At 44.1% G+C, this 25,026-nt stretch overlaps 1 protein-coding gene across 1 annotated transcript in view; it reads left to right on the top strand.

Moving 5' to 3' along the window:
* Window positions 1-25,026, top strand: part of TRPM3 (transient receptor potential cation channel subfamily M member 3) — a 253,510-nt gene that overhangs the window by 139,638 nt on the left and 88,846 nt on the right. The window contains exons 10-12 of the mRNA XM_019555208.1: window positions 15,982-16,082; window positions 18,553-18,687; window positions 21,855-21,905. Of these exons, the coding sequence (XP_019410753.1) occupies window positions 15,982-16,082; window positions 18,553-18,687; window positions 21,855-21,905 (287 nt within the window). The remainder of the gene's footprint in view (window positions 1-15,981; window positions 16,083-18,552; window positions 18,688-21,854; window positions 21,906-25,026) is intronic.

Genomic DNA, 25,026 nt, shown 5'->3' with positions numbered 1-25,026 from the left:
AAGTTAAAGAGAAGCATCTACTGCTGTTGTTTCTTGATTCTTTCTGACAATTTTTAGTCATAAAAAGGAATAAGAAGCATTGAGCATTATTTTAGAACAGTTCTGTAAATATTTAAGGAGTGAATTTTACTGAGTGACTGACTTGTGCAATGTAACAACATCACACAAAGCATTCCCATTTTCCTGTGTGTCAGCACTTATGTTAGACCACTGTACATTTGCAGACTGCTCCGTAGTAATATGGTTTCTAGATCTATTGTCAAGACACTGTATTGTTACTACTGGAAACACTAGCATGCAATACAGAAGGGGTACATCTACATGTACAATTAGCACAACTGAATAAACTCCAGCACAGTTCGGGCCAGAATTAATTTTCCCAGGCCCAGCGTTTACCTGCTTTTAGCATGCCCAAACAGAGATTATTTTACCTACACCAGTATCTTAGTTTCTGGTTTGTTTTTAAAAACAAATACTTTCTTGCAAATGTGAATAATAAAAATCTGTCCAGAAGAGTAAACTAATGATGTCCATTTTACAATAGTTTTTCTAATTAGAGATCACTGCACTAAGCTTGTATAAATGGTTGCCTTTAGAAGTCCAACAGCAGGTTGACAACTGCCAACTGAAGAAATTAACTACCATTATCTTACTATTATAGTCATTGATTCCTTATGTTTTAAAAAAGGAAGCAACTAGAGGCTTTTCTAGTAACATTCTATGTCATTCTATTTTAATGAGGATGCCAAAGTTTGACTTGTGGGTAAAAAATTATTGTTTTCCTGCTACCCCCAGGTGACAAGTTTTAAACATCTGCATAGGTAAAATCTCAAGGCATTTTGGACATCTTCATGCAGAAACAAGAAATCAAGGAGAAGGAAGGAGGAAAAAATTCATCTAAAATAAGAAACTAGAATCGCACACCCTCTTCCACCCCTAAAATAGGAAGTAATTCACTTGGTATATTTCATTCTTATCTTAAAGATAGTTATATCTTTTTATCACACTTGGTCTACTGTGTAACAACTTGCTATTTTCTATTAAGGTAATCAGAGAAACTGCTGCTCTTGAAACTTTTTTCTTTAGCAGGATGCAAGTCAGCTCTTTAAATCTGACATTCCATTTTTTCTGGGCATATTTCCAAGATTTGGTCCCAACACAGATTCACTTAAGTCTTCCATCACAGCAGTGCTCTACTCACAATGCAATTTTCAGTGTAGCCAGTGGATGATATTTAAGCCAGGGACAGCATTGCTCTCTATTTATTTGAAAATGTCTTCAGTAGGATCAGTGGCTGCAGTACTGAGTTTGTAATCTCAGCTGTAGATGAGACAGGCCCACTGAGTAAATAATCTACAGTGGGCCTGTCTCATCCAGAACATCAGTTCTTGTATATGCCAGTTGCTCCTGTCTTCTCCTATCTCAGTAGATACAATTACCTTGTCTCTTCACGTTTACTGATAGTGTAAGTCATCACTCACCTCATTGTGATCTTCTATTATCTCAGAAGGAAGCTGGTCCTCTATGTGTAATCTTGATATCTCTTTTGATGCTTTGCTGACCTCCATGATTTTGTAATCTGTTGAGGGCAGCTTTCACTTTTTTGTTAAAAGTCTGAAAAGCTAAAACTCTCAGTTTGAATATTTTGCCTTTGATAATTTTTTGCTACTTAGCACTTGCTAAATTATTAAACTTTGAAGAGGCTGAAAGAAGAGGAATTTCCAAGATTCTACCTTATATCTTTTCTTGTTAACATTGGTTTCCTGATTCTACAGGAATAAAGAAAATGTAGGAAATACATATTAGTTTAATCACAGTGTGCCATTAGATAAAACCACTTATCTGAAATAGTTTTTTGTTGTCTATCTGTATCTTCGCACACAGAGGGAATTATGGTTCTGATGCAATCTATTCTTTTCCATAGATATGTATGTCATAAAACAAAAACCCATTGATCAAAGATTTGAGTTTTAAATCGTTTGAGTTGGTAGGCTTAAGGCAGTTACACTAGTAAATTCCCTTAATTATTTATGAAAAAGCAGCTTTGAAGACTAGATCAAGTTATCCTGAAATTTCTGAGGTGTTCAGATACAAGCTTTTGTTTCTAACCTACCCCTACAGCCATACTACAGAAGAAGATTATTTGATGATTTTTTCAGAATCTCATTGAGGGTGGATTTTATAATCCTTGCTATATAAATTAATAATTCTACCTCACTGAAAGGAGCCAGAATAGCAGAAGGAGGTAGACTGTTAGTAGAGCAGCATCATTCCTACTTGTCATGAGACTTGCTACGAACTATTGTCTTTTAAGTCTGGGTTGGACGTAGCACCACGCAGAGGTGTAACTGGACACTTGAATGCTCTGGGCAGCAGCAGCACATGCAACTGCATTATATCCAGGCTCTCATGGTAGCAGACAGGCCAGGAATGTAGCTGCTGCTATTTTTGTGCACCTCCTCCTTCATTATGCTCATGAGTACCAATATAGTTGCCTCCAACATTACAACATATTCAAACCCTAAAGAGATTTTGAGAGATTATTGCCTTATTTGCTTCCAGGAGCCATGGGAATTCTGCTTTTTGTTTAATCTGGTCTTCTGCTCTACTTCACTTTGACGTGATCTGTAATGAGGAGGAGGATGGTATCCAATGTTTATATTGTCAGGTATCACAGTAATGCTCAGCTCTTAAATTCCATTCTGTTGCTCCAAGAGACACTTGTTCATGTGGGAAGTAGATTACCAATTATATGATTCTGCAGCAAATAATTTTCTCGCTACAGCTCCTTCAGTCTTGGTCTTCCCAACTTTAACAACAGGGGTTGAAGTGGCAATAGATTTTTGTGCTTTTAGAGCTGATCTTTAGAGGAATTTCTCTTTAGAGGCTCTTTAGAGCAGCAAGTATGTGACAAGAAAGTTAAAAGCAAGGTCAAGTGATTTGTACTAAAAATGCCTGATTATCAAAGATCCTCAGCTCAGAATACTTTACAAGAGAAAGTGCAATCCACAGGTATGTTCACAAGACTGTTCTAGTATGTTGATAGCACTGGTCATGAGTCAAACCCCTTATTACATAGTCCTTTCATTATCTGAATTTTTAATACTTTGGGAAGACACACTGTATGGGATATGCTCAGTATGACATTATGGCCATATAAGGCCATATGCTCACTGAACTGTACATTACACTAATGCAAACTTGATGCTGTGTACTACTTCCAGCTTGTGAATAATTCATGGCTCATGCTTATAAAGCATCCATCATACAGCATTAGACAGGCCTGGGAGGCAAAGATTGCTGAATCTGTTGACCCTGAAATCATTGCACATTTGCTTTGACACAAAAGGATCTATGTTGGCTCAATCCACTCTGTTTCAGAGATAGCCAGGTCATCTGCTAACTATTCTTTTTTCAGTTATTATCATCATTATGCCAGGAGCTGTGCAAGGCACAAATGCAGTAGAAGCACAGGCTCTATTCCAAAGTAATCCATAAAACAGACAGAGACCACAAGATGCACTGTGGGATGCAGAGGACAGCGTTAGTTTAAACTGCTGTTTTTTCCAATCTTCTCTCACATAATGACAGAGGAAAGGGAACATTGCTACCAAGTAAAGCTTTAAAGCACTATGGAAGAAGGAAGTGTTTGGAAGTCTCCTTCAAGCATCAGTGTCTGAACAATGTAGCTAATGGGGATGTGTGGGGGCACCTCCAGATTCTTAACCCCAACCAAAAAGAGACTGTCCTGAAAGAATCCATCACAACTTTTAAACTGATCACCGTTCCTTAAGAAATGCCAACTAGTCCAGAAACTTGAAGGTGCATCTTGTCAGTACCACAGGTTACTGTGAACACATCTGGCCAACCCTGGGCTCTTTATAATGGCTTCCCATAGAATATTGGCTCAAGTTCAAAGTTTCCGGACTTATTTTCAAGGTACTAGATCATTCTACTAAAGTAAAACATCCCACTGTGACACTACAAACAACATTTTTGTTCTGGAGAGGCTATAAGAGTAAAAACAAACCACACATGATAGGTGCCAGTGATGTTAGAATCATAGAATCAGGACAGCGTCCAGACGAGTGTGGCCATGTGGTATGTGGCACCACAGACATGCAGGTCTTCTCTGTGCTGCAAGGTAACAGTGTGTGGGTGGGAGTTGACTCCAGGAGATCCCGGGGTCAAAAAACCCACACAAAAAAAAGTGGGGTAGCACACATGGGGACAGCACGTGCAACCCAAAACCAGGGCCTGGCTGGCCAGAGCCAGAATCCAGCTGCCAGCCAGGCTCTGAATGACAGGATCACCACTGCTGCAGCCACAGGAGGCCCCAGGGCTCCAGGTAAGACTGCTGGACCCAGTCCACCCCAGCCTCCCCTTCCTCAGCTGGGGTAACCTGCTGAGTGCCGGAGGGCACATGGTACAGGTGTTCCCTGGAGACAACTAGCAGCAGCAGAAGGTGACACAGCCATAGGGCACATCCACATGTACAGGCAAGTGTGCTTGGAGCAGCTCAAGTAGCAGCAGTACAAATTTGTGCCGGAGATTTATGCCTCAGCACATGTGCCTGAACATGCACTTTGGCGTGGGGCAAATTGTGACACTTAGGGCAAACTGAACCTGCCCAGTTCCTCCTGGACCTTCGGCCAGGGGGAGCTAGAGGCTGGGGCTAGCATCTGTGTTGGCCCCAACAGGATAAAAACCTGCCCTGGTGAGCAGGGCTGCTTGCCCTTGGGAGCTTCTGAAGCCTGGCCAGTTGGTATCTGAGGACACTACCCTTTGTGCCAGCTGGACAGTGCTGAAGCAGCCCTAACTTAGAGTAGCCCCTGAACTCTCTACCCACTGCAGCAGTCTGGCAGTGGGGGCTGCTGGCTGTGACATGCTGGCACCTGCAACAGCATCCGCCTCCTTGGATCTGCGGTCCCATGGCTGCACACCTGACAGACCCACATGGGGACCAAACGACCACCTGAGCTGTGGCATGGGCACCACAGAAAAGCCTCCTGAACCTCTGAGCCAGCTGCCAGGGCTGTGGCTGCACAGTTGGTCTTCATACAGCACTCCTATCATGTCTTCTGGTGCCGCTGCTCTATCATCTCAGCAGGTATCACCCAGAATATGTGCTCATTGTGGTGGCCCACTTTGAACTGTTGAAGCATGTTCTCCTGGCCCCAAATGGCTAGGAGTTCAGCCACCTTGTCTACCCCCTAGCTGGGTCCCCAGTGCTGGCCCTGGGCATGCTCCTTTGCCTGGATCTGGCTACTTGCCTCACCAGCAACGATCCTGGTGTTCCCTGTTTAAAAATTGCAAATCATATGATAAAAACCCCAAATTCTCTCATTAAAATACCCAAAATCTGCATTCTTCCACCATTTAAATGAAACACCACTATATATAGATTAATTGGGCAAAGTATTATTGATATATCTGCAATTTTAAAGCAGTCTGGAAGCCTGTCAATGCCTCTATCATCATAATAAAATAAATTCTAAATATCTATATACTTTGGCATTTGCTTTTGGTTCTTTTATCATAGTAAAATCAGAGTTCCCCCACCCCCTTCTCTAACCAGGATGTGGGGACAGCTGCAACTGGACTTGCAGCTGCTTTGTGGCATTGAGCAGCAGTGATATGTTAGTGCCCTGCCGCAGCCCATGCCCTTGCCCCTGACTCCCCAACCCACAGCCTTGCCAGTGCCCCTCACTCCTAACCTGCAGCCCTTGTCTGATCCCTGCTTAATCCCTCCTGGCACCAGCTCCCTCCCAACACCAGGACACAGGTCCAGCTGCAGCTGTCCTACCCACTGCTTTGTGAATCTGAGCAGTGCCAGCCCTTGCTGTTCTGCTCCCTGTGCCTGTGTCCAGGCCCCAGTGATCCCCATGCTGTTCTTGGGAAGCCCTTGACTGGGGCTGAGGGCCTGGGCTGGGCAAGCCCCTTCCCTTCCAGGCTGGCCTCCCCCTGCACAAGCTATTCTAGTGAGGCAAAGATCTCCAAGCCCAGCTTCAGTGGCTTCTCCTACCCAGAACAGTCCCTCCATCTCTTTCCCTCTCTCTCTCTCACACATACACACACCCCTGCTGCCACCCCTGGCCCATTACATACACCCATAAACCCTGCTACCACTTCAGTCCCCCACCCTGACCATCACCCACCCCTGATGCCACCTCCACCCCAACCCCCCAGATTGGGTGTGGGGAGGATGTGGGTTTTGTTGGTGGGGGTGGGGGTGGGGTTTGTGGGGGATGTAGGGGTGATAGGGCTTGTGGATGGATTGTGAGGGGGAGTTGTAGGGATGGGGCTTGGGGGTGCAGCGGGGTTGTGAGTGTGGAGTTTGTGGAAGGGTGTATGAGCAGTATGTGGAATTTGTGGGTGGATTGTGGGGGGATTCATGAGGGGGTTTGGAGTGTGGGGTTTGTGAGGGAGTGAGTTTTGTGGGGGGGCCCACTACACAGCCACCCCCCTGCCTCCCTCCGCATCACACAGCAGTGCGCCCTCGGAGTGCTCATGACTAGCTGTGGGCAGAGTTCCCCTGTGGCACATGGTGTCACCTGATTCCCAGGGGCTACACATGGTGCATGGAGTTGGCCTGGCCCACTGGCATGCACCTTCATGCAGGACTGCACCTTCAAGTGCTGTGTACCACTGGAGGGTTTTGCCTGCAGCAGGCCATGAGCATCCCAAGGGCCTGCTGCTGGCTACACAGCAGCTGCCATTGGTGATGGCTGTGTGCCATGGGGGGCAGTGGTGGCAACCCCCATCCTGTGCCCCCATACAAAGTTCCCTCTTCCCACACAGCCCCCATGCCCACCCACACACACATCATTGGGCCGGGCAGGCTCCATGGCTGCCCCTGATTTAGTTTCCCACCTGTTTGCAAGTAGCTCTTACAGGCTGGAACTCTGCCAGCCTGCAGAGAGCTGTTTGAAGATGTGGAAACCCATGGTTTCCCTTTTAAAAGGAAATATTTGCATTTTCCCATGGGAAAAAGAAAACCCATGTTCCTGCTTACCAAGATCACTCATGGTCCCTGCTGCATCTTCCGGGTCTTCCTGACCGCTGCTAGCCTAGAGCTGAGAATGGGGTGTTTCCATCTCTGGGACATGGGCACAGCTGGCCCCCATGCCTGGTTGCAAAGCAGCCTGCCCAGTCCTGCTGCTGTGCCTAGCACCAGGGCAGATCCTAGGTGCCATGCAGGTTCTGGAGCAGCCCAAGACAGAGCCTGGATCCCAGCTAACTCTGAGCCACTGCTACCAAGCATGCCCTGCTTCTATTTCCTCCAACATAGTGAGGCAGTGTGCTGAAGCAGTAAGGGCACACAGAAAGCATAGAGATGCCTGGGCCGGGTACTACACCATGTCCTTGGAGGACCCAGGCTCCAGAGCTATTGACAGACATTACATATAAACTGATTTAAGTGATCAGAAACTGGTTTAAACCTGTAACAGAACAGACATTCAGGGCACATAAACCAGTTTGAAAATGACTGAAATCAGTTTGAGATAAACCTGGTTGAATGTAGTGTCAGACTTAACTGTTTTGGGTCAAAATACTTTATGCAATGTTTGTCCCAGACCCCTTGCTGGTTTAAGATAAACCAGCCTCCCCCAGGATTCCGGCATGCTCTCTGGGCTGGGTGGTAGGGCTGTGCAAAGCTTTGGATCATAATTCAGATTCAGAGATGATTTGGATGATTTAGAGGTTGAATCTATGAATCCAAATCGAATTGCTGGAACCTTTAGGCTTTCCGTATCAATTCAGAAAAGATTTGGAAAACATTCAGCAATTCGGAGATTCGGCCATAGGGTATAATGGGGAATCAATGAAATATCTATAACTTTGTTGTCTTTTGGCTGATTCAAATTAAACTTGCAGGTATGCTAGCCTCTACAGAGGCCACAAAGCCTGCCGAATTTCAAGGAGATAGGTGCAGGGGTTTCTGGGAAACTACACCTCAAACTGCTGATAAGCAAAACTCATGACATAGGTGACACTGTATGTGTGTTAAAAAAGCACAGTGGGGTGAAAGCTGCAGAGAGGGTAGTTTGGGGAAAACTGTATGTCAAGCTCTGGACAAGCAAAACTTGTGACATGGGTGACACTGTGTGTGTTAAGGCGCAGCAGGGTGAAAGCTGTAGGCCTGTACTAGCCCCTGCTGAGGCTACAAAGTCTACCAGCTGTCAAGAAGATAGGGGCAGGGGCTTCTGGGTTCTGTGGCCCTGCACCTCTAGCTGCTGACAGGCAAGACTCATGTCATGGGTGTTTGTGCAATTGTGTTTGTTTTGGGGCACCGGGGAGGGAGGGCGGGGGAGGAACTACTGCAGGCCTGGCTGCTAAACTACTGTGTTACCAGTCAATCATGATTCACTCAGGGACCAGCTCAATACACAGTAGCTAGCAAAGATAATGAGTTAATATGCAAGGATTAACACCTATGAAACTGAGGAGAGGAAAGAATCAATACAGAGCTAGGAACTGCTTCTGCCACAGGACAGAGACAGTCAGTTGCACAAGCACCCATGTCACGAGTTTTGCCTGTCAGCAGCTAGGGGTGCAGGGCCCCAGAACCCCCCTGCATTGATCTCCTTGACAGCTGGCAGGCTTTGTGGTAACAGCAGGGACTAGCAGGCCTGTAGTAGTCCCTGCCCCCCTCCCTCCCCCGCCCCAAGACAGACAAAGTTGCACAAGCACCCATGTCATGAGTTTTGACTGTCAGCAGCTGGAGGTACAGGGTCTCAGAACCCAGAAGCCCCTGCACCTATCTCCTTAACAGCTGGTAGGGTTTGTGGCCATGGCAGGGACTAGCAGGCCTGCAGCCTTCACCCTGCTGCGCCTTAACACGCACAGTGTCACCCATGTCACAATTTTTGCTTGTCCACAGCTTGACGTACAGTTTTCCCCAAACCCCTATACCTTACCCCTTGAAACTTGGCAGGCTTTGTGGCCTCACCAGGGGCTAACATGCCTGCAGTTTTGACCCCACTGTGACTTAACACGTACACGTGACATGAGTTTTGCTTTCAAGAATTTGGGGGTGCAGTTTCTCCCAACCCCCCTGAGCCTATCTCCTTGAAACTTGGTAGGCTTTATGGCCTCAGCAGTGGCTACCATTACTGTAGTTTTCACCCAACTGTGGCTCAACACATACGCATGTCATGAGTTTTGCTTGTCAGCAGTTTGAGATGCAGTTTCCCAGAAAAACCCCCCTGCACCTATTACCTTGAATCTTGGCACGTGCCATGCTCTCACCAGAGGCTACCATCCCTAAAGTTTCATCTGAATCAGCCAAAAGACAACAAAGTTTTAGATAGTTCATTGATTCCCCATTATACTCTACGGCCGAATCTCCAGTTCAGCCCAATAGAATCGGAAAAATGATTCGGCTCTCCGAATCAAAGCTCTGGCATCCGAAATGGCCAAATCCAAATTTGAATGAATAGTTCCCTATTCACACAGGCCTACTGGTTGGGGCTCTCTGCTCCACAGCAGAGCTGGCTCTTCTCCTCTACTCCCCAGTTGCAGCTCACACAGAGTCTTGCAGACACAGAGCATCTGCCTGGCTTCTCCCTGCTAAGCAGGGAGTATTCCTACTGCCTCTCTGCTTTATGCAGACACCTCAGCATTAGCTAGCAGACCACATGCTGGCTACAGTTGGTGCTGTGTGAGATGACAAAGGCAGGCAGGCTTTTTGGAGCTCATCAACAGGTAGCTTAATGTCTTTCCTTGGAAAAACTGTTTAAGAAGAGCTTGAGCTAATGGAAAGAGACTTTGTTTTTTAATGGGTTCATAATCACTGAGTTAAGGGTAATAAACATTCCTTGCTGGGCTGCTCAGGAGGAGGGAATAATAAGAGCATCCTGCCAGGGCTTGGCCACGCACCCCTCAGCTCAGCTCCGTGGAAGGGAAGGAATGGCTTCTCTAGCACCCCCTGTCTTCTAGCCTGAGCCACTGCAGGCATGTGCCTGAATTTTTCCAGTCCAGAGGGGATGTCCGAACGATTACAAACTGGTTTAGCCTAGCCAGGTTAGACTAATCTGCAAAGATTGAATTAATTCAGGCTCAGGCTTTTTGAATGTCTGTCCCTAGCCCAGTTGCTTTTGGGCATGCTCCAGGAGCATGTCCTGTGGTGCTTTTGCAGTGTTTTTTCTTTTTGATACTGGGATTTCCTGGTATCAGATTTGGAGTCTGTGCTGCAAATGTGCAGTGCAGAGAACATTTTTTTAGTTCATGGCTTGCTTTCTGTGGCATATCAAATTGCTTTGAGATGCCGCAACACATGCTAACTCATGCGTATGCAGCTATAGTGTTTAATACACAATTGCAAAACACTAAGATAGCACAGTGAGGAGGAGGGCATGTACAAACCAGAACAAAAATGAGCCAGATAAAATTAGTGAGTGCTGGGATAAAAGTTTGGGAGTACAGGGTCCAGCCCTACTGATACTTCCAGGTGCAGAGCTTACTACCATGAATAGGCTTTTATGGGGCAGCTACCAGCAATATGTGCTATTAAGAAGACTTTAGTAAATACTTTGTCAATATTCTTTACAATATGGTCTACTCAGTGAAATACACAAAGTCCTTTTAAGAAGTCCAGGGAACATTTAAGTTCTTTCATTTAAGAAGCTTATTAGTAATCCAAATCATGGCATTCACCAGCTCTGCAAATTACTGCCATGGATAGCCACAAATGTTGCTGTTTGCTGCATTTTCTTTGTGAGTCTGGTCCTTGTTGTGTTTCTGAATACTCCATATTCAGCTTTAGAGAGGAGCTCCTTTTATGGAATGGGCTGAATTCCAAGCTTTCTCGGACTTAGGATGTTCAGTGAGAAAGTCGTTGATGGTACTGAATAAAGTAAATATGGTGGGGTAAAGCTGCAGTAGCTGCCAGTAGTGGAGTAGTGACAACAAACGTGCCCAGACCAGTTATTCCATTAGTGTCCAGACTAGCAGACTAATCAGAGGAGTGGGTAGTTTACTGTGCATTATTTTCATGTTTCCATTTTATTCATCAGCTTTTGTTTTCAACATACTGCAAAGATGCTTGAGAATGAAGGCAGTTTTGTGTAAGATCAGTTACTAAGCTAGGCAAATTGGGCAATTGCCTATAATTGTAAAATTCATATGGTATCTATTGGAATTATTATTGAACGTGTATCCACAACTGCAATGGCTTTCCTAAAATGTTCACCATTGTATCTATATGAATTGGAGGGGATCTTTCGTACATCAGTAGAAAGGATTTTTCACTATTCTTCTGGGTACTGTTTGGGATTTTATCCTAAATAGCTTGATTTCTTTCTGTTTCAATTAAATTAGAAATCAAAGTCATATGGGCATCTTGGAATGTTATAAAGGGTAACCATAGTCAGTGTAGCATTTTATGTAGCATCTACACTTTGGTTTCCTCTGATGCAATATAAGCATAATCCAGATACCCCCAAGCATCATGTACCAGAGAAAGCAAGCCTCCAGTATCCACAGACAAATGAAAGGGTTTCCTAGCAACAAGAATAACAAAATGGCTCTCAAATCAGTTCTTCTTTCTGGGTCCAGTGTCCTTCCATATTAATGGCTCCTATGAAAAGCAGATGTATAGGCCCAGTTTTTTCTACTAACTGATGGTCTAATTTTGATGTGAGGTAAGAAAACCCTTGAGAGATGTTATGCTTCATTCAAGTATCAAATCCTGGTTTTCAACATCACACTAGAAATGTGAACCACCACAATAACTAGTGCAAAGACAAGTTCCTTTTCTCTTAGGCAGCTGCAGTGTCACCATACATGATAGTGGTAGGCAGCTGCCTAACTGCTGTTTAGTGAGGTAGGTAATGTGCAAGTTAAATATCCCTAGCCGGTGTAGAGACCAGTTGAAATAAAGCTAGACACCCTGGGGAGTTCATGAGCTCCAGCTGAGGTTGGGCTAACTGCCTGTTCAGTCAATTTGCCCTGTGAGCTGCAGCTCCAGGCTTAAGGATACCCCAAACTGCTGTATCCTGGTTGTATATTCCTGATGTACCTTCCTGATGCTGCACATCACCATTTCTGTTCCCAGATTCTGCCTCATGTTTGTTCCTTGCACCAGCCTGAGGCCAGTTTCTTTTCTTTCCTGGCTCCTTGTCTGCATCTTGACCATGATTTCTGGATCTTGACCACCAATGGTTTCCCATCTTAGACTCCCCTGTTTCTGACCTTAACTCAGCCTCTGACTCAGGTCTCCAGACTTTTTCCCCTGTCTTGAATGCAGAGCACCAACATGTGAGTCCTAATAATGTGTGCATCTAGCGCACACACACACATGTTCATGGGTTATTTGCTGTGAAGCAGCCAGTTGAGGCCCACATATCTATGACTGAACTACTGGCCACCCTAGAAATTTGTAGGATCAGGTTAGCTCCCTATAAGTGCAGAATGCAGCTTTCCAGGCAACAGCCATAGAGCCTGTAACTCCAACAAGCTTGGCACAAAAAGTCTCCCTTACTGAACAAGTCGAATGATGACTAATGCAAATCTCAATCAATTTGAAGTCAGTCTTGCTTCACATTCATGTTCATCTGTGGATTTATATGACCAGCAAAGCTAAGGCAGAGCTGTAATTAGACTATTAACTGAAAATGGCCTAACCTGCCTTCTCTTTTCCCTTAAAAAATCCCCATCCTATGCTGAGCTAATTTGGGGTATTTATAAGGGCTTTGTCTGTTATTGTTGACATTATAGGGCTGAAGTCACAGTACAGGCCTTGAAATAGAATTGCCACCCAACTGAATTTTAGGCACTTGGTGGCTGGTCCAAATGCCCTAGGTCTGCCCACTCCATTGGACTGCTTGTTCCTCCATGGCAAGGATAGAGACTGGTTTTGCCTTTCTTATTCTTCCTGTGCTGCTTGGAACAGTGCCTGCCAAAGAAGAGCTGGCTCCTTGTGCTCAAAGCAGCATAAAAGTCCCTCTGTAGGAGGCATAAGGTGGGAAGAGGCTCCTTGCACTCTTGATCATGGTGAAAGAGGCACTTTGCATAGCCTTCTAAACCTCGATGGTTTAGGTTTAGTCTAGACTTTTGGCTGAGGTTTGGGGCACCCTTGCTTGTTTCACTTATCACTTTTCCCAAAGTGGTTTCTAACTGAACTACACTCTTCTCCCCTTGGGATGAACTGCTACATATGCCTTCAGCAGAGGTGATTGAGCTGGGGCTCCCTGTGATAAGACAGGGCAGAACAGCTCGCTAGGTTTCTCCATCCAGGCTCCGTGGCTTTGGAATCCATGCCTCTGCCCATTCTAAAAGCCCCTGGCTCTTTTCTCTCTTAGAGCACACTACAAGGCTCATCGTTTTCTCCCAGACATTCCTGGAAACAGGATCCATGATGATTTAAGGAATGTCATTTGTTTGAGAGAAAGAGGGGTTTAATTTACACTGTTGCGCCTAGTTTATAATTTTGCATAATTAAATAAAATCAGAATAACAAGGGTTTGATCCTACTGAAGTTAATGGTATTTTTTAAATCACTACTTTAATGGGAGCAGGCCCAGGTAGGTATTTTTTCCCCTGTTATTTATAAATAAGAATATATGGAACTTCTTTTCCTTCTCACAAGGGTAAAAGCCTTGGGTAGAATTCTGCTCTTTTTCAGACCTGTGCAGCTTGTAGTGTTGAATGTTATAAGGGATGTAACATCCAGTGGGGCTCTATATACATGGCTGATAAAAGAATCAGTCTTGTTCCGTATCTCTATATCAATTAATGAGTAATTTTGTCTTGCTTAAAGGAGAAAAATTATTTTGTTGGAGTTTTTCTTCTAGTTTTGTTTATTTTCTTTGTCTTTCTGGACTGTTTACCATTTGGCTTTAGCCTAAGGGGACCACCTTTTCCAAACTGAAAGACGGGACACATGCTTGCCTTCCCCCTTCCCTCTCCACCCTCTTCCCACCAGCAAGGCGGCCAGACCAGAGTCAAGCAGGGCAGGGACAGATGTCTATGCAGGCTGCCCGCTGTGGGCTCAGGGCTCCCCACCGTGCTGGCCTTCCTCCAGGAGCCCCTCAGGGCTCCCCACTCCCTGCTTCCCCAGCAACAATGGGCAGCACAATTACACACTGCCGCCACCCCGGCTGCTGCTGGGGGGGTGGGCAGAGGGCATGTCGCTATGGTGGCGTGGAGCTCCTGATGGAAGGACACAGCCCCAAGCTCACAGCAGGCAGCCTGCATCTGTCCCTGCCCCACACAAATTGGGGGGGGTCATGTGCACCCCCATGCCCCCCGTGTACAGTAGCTGGAAGCTGCCCCCTACATGCCCTGCACCTTCTGGACAGAGCCCATGGTTATGTCCCACTCTTGGCCCCAGGTTCCCATGTTGTACTACCCTGGCTGGGCAATGCTCCCAACCTCTGCCTCCCTCACCATGGGGGCCTTGATCTGCCTCCCCCCACACCCCTTCCTTGCATAGACTTAGCTGCAGAGAGCTCCAGGCTGCCCAGCTCTTCCCAGCCACATGCATATCTGTGCGCACACACGTGCACATGTCCCACTCCCAGCAGCCCCAAGCAGTCCTTTGCAGGCTGGAATATTGCCTGTCTGCAAGGGGAAACCTGGATCCCTGAACGATGCTGTGCATCCAGGACAAATGTTGTCCCAGAGTCATGCAGGCCGGGATCGGGATCGGGATCGGGATCGGGATCTGACTGTCCCACCCAGTTAGGGATAGGTGGTCATCCTATTATAGTCCTTTTCTATAGTAAAACAGAACTGTCCTGTGTGACTTCCAATCCTGACCTTTTTATGTTAACCACTACATTGCTTTAGAAACCAAATATTTCACAAAGTGTCACTACAGGGAGATGAACAAAACGTTAAGAGATGTTATTGCTGTCTAGTCCCTTCCAGGGTCTCCTGGACTTACTCTTCACCAAGAATTTTAAGGGCCAGTATAACATATCGTACTGCATGTCTTCTTTGAAGAGGCCTGGTTCCTGTTAGAACAATGTGCAATTCTGTGTAGCTCCTAAATGGAAACAAAACCATTTTCAAACTCTTCAAAGTGTATTTGTTCTCGAGGACTGGATACAAAATCACTTTAATATGAAAGTTGTCTTCCACTCTCAACCAGCAAAGGTGTGTTTTGCAACATTAAAGAGTCCTAATTACTGAAATTCAAACGTTGTTTCTGGTTTGGTTTTTAATTACAGGCCATGTCAATAGCTATTAAAAATATTACAAGATTTTAAAAAATCACAGCAAATCAAGTAGGTTCAACAGAGGCAATTAAAAATAAATAAAAGAACTCTGGCTTTCCAAAAATATCCCTGACTCCTTGTAATATTCATCTGCATGTTCTCTTACTTAATATTACATTTTTATAACACGTATATCATGCTTACTTGTAAGAAGGTATCTGCTATGGAACTAGCTCAACAGCTATACAGGTAGCACAGGTGAATTCCTATTTGGTGAATTTGAAATCTTTGTTCCAGTACAGAATCGTCAGTCACCAGACAATGTTGTATATAAAGCTTGTAACCTGTTAATACTAAATCAATCAGGCTGGGTCCAGATTGACAAGTATATAGGCCAGACACATGCCTGTGTGGATAATCTTGCAGTTGGAGCAGGACATGAAGAAGTAGGCTTTCATTAGAGTTTAATTTTTTGTCTCTGTCAGAGGAGAAGCAAGTCACTTATCATTCCTGCAGCCAACATCTTTAAAATATATGTATTTACTAGTGGTGGTGTGAGGCATAATGTTCCAATTCTTGTGAAATCATTTGAGGTCCATGAATGAAAGGCAAGACCTTATTATAGGATTTTATTGCAGGCACCAGAGAGGAGTTGTGTTTGATGACATAAGACAGATTCCATGAGCAGGTAGGATTGTCACGGACACCAGGAGTTTTGACAAGTGAAGCCTTCAGGATGTTGATCTATATACATTGATGCTGAATCACTGACTGAATCTAAAATATGTTTTTTTCTTTCCCCTGTCTGCTTATTTAGGAGCCAATGCATCTGCTCCAGACCAACTGAGCCTAGCCTTAGCCTGGAATAGAGTAGACATTGCTCGCAGTCAGATCTTCATTTATGGGCAACAGTGGCCGGTACGGTATATATAATCTTACACTGAAAATATTTAAAACATAACCTGAAAATGAATGCTGCTTTTGGTTTATTTTGTCTTGCTTTGTTATGTTTTTTCACTAGTCTAATGCTGGTTTACTGAGTCATGTTCATAGTCAAACACAAGTTTTCCTGGTCACAGATGCAGAAGCAGGCAAGATTAGAAATGCACTATGAACTTGTTGGAAAAGGTTGACATCTAGTGGTGCCTCTTGATCATAGCACCACAGACCTTATCTTGCCTACCAAGACATACAAAACCAAAGTCATATTAAAAATTATCCTCTAAATAATGAAACATGATTATCTTGTAAAAAAAACCCTTTTTGTGTGGAAAGAAATCAAGATTAAAATATCAAAATATAAATTAAAGTGAAAGTGATGTTTCTCTTTACATTTCCACAACTCCATGCGCTAGCCTATATTAAGGTTTAGCATGATCAACCATTCATAAAAGGTAGAGATTTATCAGATATCATCTGATATGGACTATCACAAGAGAGGAGTTTAAACCTCTTTCCTCCCCACCCTGCCAAGATAATGTTGTATCAAATAGCCTATGCTTAAATGTGTTTGTTACATTTTTATTTTAAATATATGTTCAGGAGTTTGCCACTCACGGCAAGTAGGATTTTCAAAGAGCCTGGCCAGTCAGTTTGTGGAGCAAATAACAGTACTGTTCTTGAATAAACAAGAAACAGTGTGCACCTGTTTTAAGGGGGAATAAATTAAAGAGGGAAATATGAACTAGATAACACCAGACTGCCATTGGTGTCTCCATTCCTTATGGCATCAGTGGCAATCTGTGTGACATCTATTGTGTAAACCCAGCCCACAAGCTAAAAGCTGCAGCTGTATCTCCTGAGAAAAGCTGTCAAGAGACACTGCATGAAAAGGATGTGTCCTATTGCATTTAAACCTTGTCGGAAATTGAAGACACATCTACACAGGCAGTTAATTCAACTGAATAAACTCTGACACAGTTTGTGTTGGAGTTTATTGTTCCTGTGCACCATGTTTACACAAGCACCCGGAACCACAGCACATTGAGCTGGGTCAGAGCAGCCCCAGCTGGTAGAGGGCCTGGAGAGTCAGGCTACTATCTCTGGTCTGCTCCAGCTTGCCTCAGTGTGTTGCAGAGGGGATGGCTGGGGCATGAGGGTGCTCCAGTGTAGGGCTAGCTGACAGGCAGTCCCCATACTGAAGCACCCTTGTACCCCAGCCAGCCCTGTCAGCATCTACACATGTATTGCAACGCATTCAATAACAGTTACAGGATAGTCAAGTCCTAACCTACAGTGACATTTATTAGTTTACTGCAGTCTATTAGGGCTGCCAATATAGATGCTGAGATTTTACTGTGGAGTTAATTAGGCAACTGCAGTAAACCTCTCATGTAGATGTGCCCTTTGTTTATGAAAATATTTATGGTTCCCAGCTTTCAAACATTTGCATGCTTGCAGTACAGTATTTACTCAGTAGACTGAATAAGCACCAATTGAAAAACCAAAGGTTCAATTTTAAGAAAAAGCACCTTTTTTTTGTGAAAAACCAAAGGAAAAACAGAATGCTTGTCAAGAAAGAGAAGCTAATACTGAAAAGCTGGTAAGAGACCTGGTCACTAGTTGCTGGGCTCTGAGCATTTTAATTCATAGGTCCTAATCTGGATTTATCCATGTGTGTTAATCATATCATATTGATGTGTTCATTTTTCCATTCATGATTTGAATGAGAGAAACCAAAATGAATTAAAATTCCCTAAAGTGTAACATGGTAAAGGAATTATGTTGAAGCTCCATAACCATGCTGGAACGGCAGCACTGTCTAGGGGTTGTCCTCTAAAAGTATAGGCATGCATAGGCAGATCCGGGATTTTTAAAAGGCAGATGCAGAAACAGCAATCGGCACTGCAGGGATGACTACACCCCCACATCAGGTCCCTGCCTCCCTCTCTACTTATGCCTTTGAGCACAAGAAGGGGAGATCTACTAACTACCACTGCTGTCCAGGCGTCTCCTGTCCTGCTCCATCCAGGGCTGCAGAGAGCATTTGTGCAGGGAGCTATGCTTATCTAGAGACAGCAGCAGGGGAGCATGGGTTCCCTCTTCCTGCACCTGTTCCTAGGTGGGTGGGGAACACACAAGGGGGTCAGACTACCCACCATCATTGCTGTCCCTGGCTAATCCCAGGTCCCTGCACAGCCCAGTTGAAGTGGGACAAGAGCAGCCCTGGAGCTGTGGGCAGCCACAGAAAGGGAGGGAATGGAAGGGGAGGGGAGGTAGAGCTGAGCATGGAGAAGGGAAGGGGTGCCAAGCCAAGAGGAGTGGGTTCTTACCTGCTGTGGGAACTTTGAAATAGTCCCTGGCTAAAGCTTCCCTCACTTTGTCCAAAAGTGGGGTGCAGCTACACCACCCCTGTAGGCACAAGCTGAATGAATTGCTTGCTTCACAGGTAGGGTCCCTTGAGCAAGCCATGCTGGATGCCCTCGTGTTGGACAGAGTGGATTTTGTGAAATTGCTCATAGAGAATGGAGTAAGCATGCATCGTTTTCTCACCATCTCCCGACTAGAGGAATTGTACAATACGGTAGGGCCTAGCTAAGGCAAATTTTCTATCTGTTCATTCATTTGTTTCACCTCACTCACACTGTCATGGCACAATGAAGTGCAGCACAGCCAACGCTCTCACTATAAATGAATTCCCATTTTCTTATATCACAAGTCAGGTTTGACTTCTTGCAATGACGACAAGCCATATCTTGCTTGCTTATGTTGACTGTACAGACACCCTGTAATATGATTAAATACACCCCACTGATACTGCAAAAAACACCTGTTGACCGATGGGAGTTGTAGTTCAGCGTGATAGACCTTCAGGTTGGGCTGCCTGATGGTTGGGAGGATATTGTGGCAAGCTAGGGAACCGTGGAACAATACTATGTGACTCCAAAGGGTACAAAAAGATGAGAGAATATTTGGTTTTCAAAAACTGTTCTTTGTATTTAATGTATTCTTCCCTGCACATAAATTAATCCCACATTTTCAGGTTCAATTTTAAGAAAAAGCACCTTTTTTGTGAAATATAAGTCAGTAACTACAGATAAAGTGCTTGAACTGCTCCTGTCTTTAATGAATCCCACAGAAGAATCAAGTAACTATGGAAAAAACCCAAAAGGTCAAGAAAATCCAAAATAAAAAGCACTCTTTATATCAAAGGTCACTTTGCCTAGGGCCCACCATATTGTCTTCAGCCTAAACTTCATGTCATTGCATAATAAAACAAATATTTTTAGTTAAAAGGAAAATGTTCACAGATTTAAACAAAAGCAGATGCCTGTTAAAAGGCCAGATGTGAATTACTGTTCTGGATTCAAGCTTCATATGACATATAAAGCCAAAGTCCTGGATCCAACAGCCCTAGCTTTAGTAATTCAAAATCCAACTTCCCTTAATTCTTTGAGGAATATGGAGTGGCTGTATTGACATCATGAGTACATGCATGTTTCTAGTTTGACTTCTCCAGTTCTCAGATTTGACCTCTCCTAAAAAAATGTGAGCAAAGCACATTCATTTAATTTGTGTTTTGAAAGAATGGATCAGATTGTTGTCTTTTAAATATTTTAAATTTAAACTCAAACATTTTTTAGTTGGAAGTTAGAAATTTTCAGCATCGCTGGTCTTTTTCAAATGATAAGCGTAGGGTCCCCTGTAAAACAAATATAAATAAATAAAACCTATTTGGAGTGTTTTAGACATCCCTGCCTCATAAGTATATCCAGTTCTGCCTGATTTCCTGTCAGCTCACCCTTGTGAGTTGTTTCCTGGCTCTGCAGCTTCAGTGATGACTTGCCTCAGGGTGAAGTTACATGTGACACTTAGAATATACTATATCTATTGAATGTTGAAGTTAAACTGTGCTGTGAACAGTTGCATGCTAAGGGTTAATCCCATTTCTTGTCTTCACAGCTCTGACTTGCTACTAGAGGCAGGCAGAGGCTAGCAGCCAGGATGTCTGGACTTTATCCCTGATTTATCAAGTTTGGGGATGGGGTAGGGAATGGGAGCAGTGCATGTTGGGTTGCTGGAGGTCTGCAAATTGCTCATTTTATTTTCATGGAGCAGGATGAAGTTACTCTAACATGAGCTCTGTAGCACAGCCCAGAGTTAACCCTCTCCTGGAGTGTCGTAAATTTGGGCACTGACACACATTCAGGGAGGCTACTCGAAACACTGTAAATCCAGTGCATTGGAGCAGACTTGATTAATTGAATCTGTTGGTGGACAGAAATTAACATACTCCAGCAGCCTTCAGTGTCACGTTGAAAAATGGCTTTAGCTAAACAAGCTTTAGTTCAAAACACCCTTCCACCATTTTTTCAGCGTGGGGACGCTGATACATGTGACACTTGCATACTTTTAATTAGCTCTGCTTGCTAATTAAAGTGCCCCAGTGCCTCCAGAAGCATATCTATAAACACATGTTGATATACTCAGAGGACACTTAGAAAGAGTTAATGAACTTTAACATGTGGATGCTCATGTTTTAAGTACCCATAGCATGATCTAAGTGTAACATGTAACTTCACCCTCAGAGCTGGGGATCCAAGGCTCCAAAGCTTCCTTCAGAGCAGCCCAGAGACTTAGAAGACTTACCTTACCATACAGCTCTTAAGGCTCCTGAACTCCTACCCTACCTGCCTCCCACTACAGTGGAGCAAACCACTGGATCCCCAGGAACTATGGATGTTGGCCATCTGGGGCACCCAGCTACTGTGGTCTTTCCCCATTCAAATAGAGTTCACTACCACCATTATGGACAAGATTGACTTATAATAAAAACAACACAGTAGTTCTTTTAAAAGTGCCAGCTCTTAGATTTCCACTAGATGGGTGGAGGCTTCTCGTACACTGTTACCAACTATCATGTTTTAATGGCCAGTTTAATGACATTTGATGTGACTTTTTTTTTCTTAAAGACCCAACATGAAAACAGGTTATTTACTCAAACAATCCAATATGTCATTAAATAAACAAAGTTTGTAGCTCCCATAGCTGCAAAGAAAAACTCAAGCACAGCTCTAATTGCTTGCAACACTTCCCACATGAAGGCTTCCACCATACTCTTTATGACTGCCTGCCAGAAAGCACCAAGAAAACTGAAATCTTTAAATGCACTAAAACTAGAGACAGCCCTTTGTTATGCATCCCTTATATCATGAGGTCTTTTCCAAAAAATCTTTCTCTGGCCCCAGTACTTCTCAAAACCATATTATCCTTTATATCATGAGGTCTTTTCCAAAAAATCTTTCTCTGGCCCCAGTACTTCTCAAAACCATACTATCATTAGGTATGGCCTATTGTTCAGATGTGTTACATGGGCACATATTTCATATTTGTGCTTGCCAAAGGCCAAGGAGTCTCCAAAATATAAACCACCCAAAGATTTAATTCAGCTTATGCTGCCATAGTGCATCTTTTTTATTAGCTTGTTCTTTGAGTATACAAAACTGGGATATGTTCCTTTACTGAGTGGGGAAAGTACGGAAACTTTCCAAGTGACCTGTATGGGTGTTGGATGAAACAATGCTATTTCAGTTTATTTGAAAAGAACTGATAACATTGAGTCAATGAAGGGGTTTTTAAACTACTAAACTTTACATCAAAGATGTATCTTTAAGTGTTCACAGTCACATCTTACACATAGCCTCTGTGCAGGGCTAAACTGTTTGATTCCTCTTTATTTGTCATTTGCAGAGACATGGACCATCCAACACTTTGTATCATCTAGTCAGGGATGTCAAAAAGGTAAGAATCCAATAGACGGTAGGTTGACAACAGTGTCCTGATTGCTTCTCGTAATTAGAGGCAGTCTCTGTTTTGCATGAGCTTTCGGTCAGATCCTTTTCCTCCATCCCTGCCATTTCAGACTATGCTGTTTGCTTGTACAGAGTCTGAAACTTCTGCACACAAAGCACAAAGAAGTTGCTGGGCTTGCTCTCTCAGTGGTTTTAGATGCTTTGGATAGAGTGCTTTTGCTAGTGGAATGGTAGGCTTTTTCATACCATGTGGATTTATGCTGTTATCTGTAGTTTTCCATTTCCATGACTATTTGGAAGCTAATTCCCATGTTGTCAGTCAGCCTCTGAGATTGTAATATAGCTGTACATCTGTATTTCTGTGCTGGATCCTAGTCCATTGCAACATTTCCAGTTACATTTTGTCTGGCATAATGTAAAAGTTGTAAAGTTCTCTATTTTCTTAACAAACTGAATAGGAAAAGGAGTAGCACAAGGCAGCAAGAAGGCAACTTGTTCTTTCTGATTTTCAGAATTTCAAGTTAGTTTCTAGTATCCTGAATAATAAAGGCCTAAAGAGGAAGGAAATTCCAATCCACTCTATTTTAGGCACCATAGCACCAAACAAAAAGAAAAAGGAAAGAAAGGGAAAAATAAAGAAAAAGAACAGAAGACTAATTCCTAACAAGCAATAGGCAAATGGGGAAGCAGGCCTAGAACATTGCCATCCATTTTCATTTTCTTTGTAAACTGCAAATGCTCACAATCCATGCTAGTATGGAACTAGTGTCTCAAGGCCTAACCTATATGCTTCTAAAGAGAATTTTTTATAAAGACTAGCTAAGTAGATAATGGTAGGAGCAAGGGAGAACTTTGTTTGAACTACAAATCAGTATTGTGGCATTCCTTTCACCAGTGACAGCTGAAGTGAGCTAATAGGGAATAGATATTCAGGGTCATCTGCACGCTACAATGTAATGGCAGATGTCTGATGCAATATTTTAAGTAATGTTCTTTAATATTTATTACTTTAAATAATTAAAGTTGTGGGGAGAGGGTCAGGTAGTAGGTCCCTTAAACCTACCACACCCAAACAAAAGCAAAGTATGTCTCTGCAAGTAATTGTATCAAAGCTACAAAGCCCCATCACAGGCTAGAAAATCAGTTCACCCAGTAGCACTCCACCAAATGTAGAGGTGGTATTTTTGAATAGCACTGGTGTGACCGAAAGCAATCAGAACCTCCCACTTAATTTTAAATATAGATGTTGTCCCTTCTCCAGGGCCCTTGCCTTCCACCCCCACCCCCACCCTGTCTACAGCATTAATGACACAGTTCTCATGCATAAATCCTGTGGATGGAGTACAGTACTCAAATTAAAGCCAGAGAGCTTCTAGCCAGCTAGGCAGCAGGCTTCTGTCAGATGCAAGCTAGTCTTATGTTTCTGTTAGTAAGTGTGTGGTCATTTTTGTGCCTTTAAATGTCCAGAATGACAATCATCTGTCATTAGATTAAATAGTTTCCATTACACATTTCCTTCCCTCTTTTCCCCTTTTCCTAACATTCTATTTCCCAAGCAAAGCATTTTAAGGGTCTGTTATAACAAGGGTAATTGTGAAGTCACTTACCAAAATTTCCCAGAACCTCTATCAAGGTATTTCAAAAGGAGCAAGATGGCCCAAAATTCACATTTTTTACAAACACACCCTATAAACCAAAGACATTTTCATAAAGATTTTAAATAAATTAGTAAGACAGTACCTGCTCTCTGTGATTAAAAAACATACCAGGTAATTTCATAAAATGTAACTCTTTTTTCCTCATGAAAAACTTTTCTTTCTTCAACAACTCCCATTATATGGAATACAGCAAATGGCTTTGAATACAAATAAGCCATGATCACCCAGCCACTAGCTTTCATCAAATGTTTGCCCCATTATGGCCTGTTCTTTTCATTTGGTCAGTTATGAGCAGGAATCTGGGTTTTCCATTTCCTTCAGAAAAGCTCAAATTTTCTCCTTCAAAGGAGAAAACCACCAAAAACCGTGAGTTTCCCATTCCAGCCTGCAAGGAGCTGCTTGGGGCTGCAGAGGGAGCAGCAGGAGGGCAATTGGAGGCAGGGGGCACCACACACATGTGCGTATGCACACACATGTGGCCAGCTTACAGACAGGTAGGGTGGTGGGAGCAACCCTAGCAGCTGGATACAGGTAAGTCTATGGTGGGGGTTGGAGGGCCAGGATTTGGGGACTGTCTGGGGTGCAGTGTGGGACGTGTGTGTGTGGCAGGGATGTGTGAAGGGGATGGGTGTGTGGAAGGCCGGGGAAGGGGGAGAGCAAGTGCCTGTCAGTCCTGAGGAAAGGTGTCCAGGCTCCGGGAGGTCAGTGATGGGGCAAGGGAACAGAGGCAGCACTCAGTGCTGCTGGTGAGCCCAGATCCATGCTGTTGCCAGTAGGGCCTGCCCAGAAACACCTGCCCTCCACTGGGGGAAGGGGCAAGGGGCTTATCTGGGGGCAGCAGGGAGCTGTGTGGTTGGGCCAGTAATGTCAAGGGCTGGTGCCCATGCTTTCAGGGGCAGGACAGCCAAGAGCTGCTGCCTGGAGGGGAGGCATGGCCAGACCACCTGTGCAGCATGGAAGCCCCAGCCCAGGGCAGGGGGTGCTACAGGCATCCCCCTCTGGGGGGCAGGGAGCTGTGGAACAGGAGTGAGGGGCACCAGCAGGGCCAGAGGACTGTGGCTTGGGAGTGAGAGGCAATGGCATGGGCAGGAGAAGGGCACTGGCATATCACAGCTGCTCAGCACCACAAAGCAGCTGGAGCTGGGGGGACAGCCACAGCTGGACCCATGTCCTCATGATAAAAGGGGCAGGAGGAGCTGTGATTTCCCATGATAAACAAAATCAAAACCGAACACCAAAATGTATCGGTATTTAGAATGTATTTTATTCTAATGATTGAAGCACTGGTAGGCTTACAAATTGCTTTAAAATTGTAAATATATTAATAAAATATTGTGTTCAACTGATACATACATACATACATGTATATATATATCGATTGGCTAGTAGGGGAACCAATTGCTCAGGTGATGACAAGCTGTCAAGACTTTTCCTAGCCTGCCTGCCCATATA

Source organism: Crocodylus porosus, unplaced genomic scaffold, assembly GCF_001723895.1.
Source record: "Crocodylus porosus isolate Cpor-Errol unplaced genomic scaffold, CroPor_comp1, whole genome shotgun sequence".
NCBI lineage: Eukaryota > Metazoa > Chordata > Crocodylia > Crocodylidae > Crocodylus > Crocodylus porosus.
Note: the sequence above shows the minus strand (reverse complement) of the source record. Positions and strands in the feature narration are given on the sequence as shown.